A 2500-nucleotide genomic window follows, 5' to 3' on the forward strand; every position below is an offset into this window, starting at 1 on the left:
GGGAAAGTTGGAAGGAAGTTCAGGAATTCTGCCAGAAATGATGAAAGTTGCTTGTGCTGATGACGTTTTCTTGACTCATTTACTCGATTTAGTTTACTCATTGTGGAGAGAGAAATCTGTTCCTAAAGATTGGGCAAATGCTGTGTTGGTTTCTATACCAAAAAGAGGCAATCTCACAAGCTGTGACAATTGGAGAGGGATTGCCCTGCTGAACATGGTTGGAAAAGTTGTAGCCTCCATCATTCGAACAAGATTACAAAATCTTGCTGAGGAGGTACTACCAGAGTCACAGTGTGGTTTTAGAGGCTCAAGGAGTTCCACATATATGATTTTCACAGTGCGTCAACTTCTTGAAAAGTCGTGGGAACATAACGCAAAATTGTTCTTCAGTTTTGTAGATCTAAAAAAGGTGTATGACTCTGTTCCATGCTCAGCCATGTGGTTAATATTAAAGAAGCTTGGAGTTCCAGACCACACCATTGACATCATCAGATCATTTCATGACCGAATGACGGCTCGAATCAAACTAAATGGAACCTTGCTAGAGCCAATCAGTGTTGATAACGGACTAGGGCAAGGCTGTTGCATGGCTCCTGTGCTTTTAATCTATACACGTGTTTTGTAATGGAACGCTGGAGTACAAGAGTACAGGATTCTAGTGTAGGTGTCATGATCAATTACAAGTATGACAAAAAGCTATTTCGGAGATACACGTGCAATTCTACTGAAATGCTGCTAACTGACTGTCAATATGCGGATGATGCTGCCCTGCTGTCAACTACTAGATCAGGGGCTATGAGAGCGGTGACTGAATATATGAAGACAAGACAAGATTTTGGTTTATCACTGAGCATCCCCAAAACTAAGGTGATGGCTGCAAGTAGGGAGGTATGTTCCAAAGATTGCAGTCCCATACATACTGAACATGGTGACATTGAATATGTACGAGATTTCACATATCTTGGATCCACAATTGAAGCTTCAGGAAAATTAGACTTGGAGGTAGATTGCAGAATTACAAAAGCATCCAAGACATTCGGAGTTTTACGTAAAGCTGTGTTTGAGGATAAAAATCTGACTACATTGACAAACCGCAAAGTATATGATGCTTGTGTGCTCTCTACACTATTATATGGCTCTGAATCATGGACCCCTTTGAAGAAACATCTTCAGAAATTGAACTCTTTTCATAATAGATGTCACCAGTCATGTCCTGGAATCTCTATCACAACACAGTGGAAAAATCATATCTCAAATAAAACAATAAGACAAAGATGGGGAGATCTTGACACTATAAACATCAAACTTATAAGACGACGTATGCAATGGTTAGGGCTTTGGCTCGAATGCCCAACCATTGAATTCCCAAGATGTGCTTCTTTGGGTGGTTATTAGAAAAACGTCCACAAGGTGGCCCTAAGAAATGCTGGAAAGACATAATTAGGAAATACCTAAATGATCTGAACATTCCAGAAAGCTGTTGGTATGACTTAGCAAATAAATCAAGATCTGCCTGGAAAGACCATTACCATGCCTGTCTGGAGTCTAGTCAAGTGTCATCTGGTAATGTTGATTTACAAACTGTTGTCTGCCCTGAATGCCACAGATGTTTCAAACGCATTAGTGACTTGAAGAGACCAGTCTGGGAAATAATGGTAGGACATAGGACAATGTCCCACCAAATGTGTCATTTGTCTGACCAAATACTGCACCAGTGTTGGGACATGTTTGGACAAACATCCATTGGTACACATATATGATAGTGTGTACTCTGTCTCTTAACTCGTGATGGCCTTTCCAATGGTGTAACTGTAAATTTCATGAACTTGGGTGCCTCCTAGCATGCTTTATCCAGAGAAAACCTCAAATGCATTTAACACCATTTCTCCCTTGGAAGTTGTTTGTAAAAAAATTACATGCAAAAATGGCTGCAGTAGGGGAGGCACTTAGTTATACATGTAACACCGTACAAGAATGTCCTACCTAGGCTCAGTCTGTCTGAGCCAAAATAATTCCCACTTTTCCACACTGTCAGACACAAATGCAGTGCTGAAAGAGAAAAACCTATACATGAGCAAAACGGAGCCATTGAATGCCAGACATGTAAGAAGTACTTTTGAAGCAAAGAAGGCATTGCAATACACAAATGCATTGATAGTTATGGGAAAACTTTTTTATGACTTTGTCTTTGTCCCCACTGAAGACGAAAGCAATACAGGAGGAGGAGGAGGAGGAGGAGGAGAAGGAGGAGGAGGAGGAGGAGGAGGAGGAGGAGGAGGAGGGAGGAGGAGGAGGAGGAGGAGGCGGTGTGTGTGTGTGTGTGTGTGTGTGTGTGTGTGTGTGTGTGTGTGTGTGTGCATGCATGTGCGTGCATGCGTGCGTGCGTGTGTGTGTGTGTGTGTGTGTGTGTGTGTGTGTGTGTGTGTGTGTATTACACACCCACATACCACATTACAGAAGTCACCAGGACCATCTCCTCCACATGCCTCATGCTTGTACG

The 2500-nt window shown here is 42.1% G+C and overlaps 1 protein-coding gene across 4 annotated transcripts in view; it reads right to left on the reverse strand.

Annotated features, from left to right (window-relative positions):
* Positions 1 to 2500, reverse strand: part of LOC134190173 (alanine--glyoxylate aminotransferase 2-like) — a 9684-nt gene that overhangs the window by 2923 nt on the left and 4261 nt on the right. For all 4 annotated transcript variants that reach the window (XM_062658604.1, XM_062658607.1, XM_062658605.1 and 1 more), the window contains one exon: positions 2448 to 2500. This exon is cut by the window's right edge and continues 41 nt beyond it. In XM_062658604.1, coding sequence (XP_062514588.1) covers positions 2448 to 2500 — 53 coding nt within the window. The remainder of the gene's footprint in view (positions 1 to 2447) is intronic.

The sequence above is a fragment of the Corticium candelabrum genome, chromosome 14 (assembly GCF_963422355.1).
Source record: "Corticium candelabrum chromosome 14, ooCorCand1.1, whole genome shotgun sequence".
Taxonomy (NCBI): Eukaryota; Metazoa; Porifera; class Homoscleromorpha; order Homosclerophorida; family Plakinidae; genus Corticium; species Corticium candelabrum.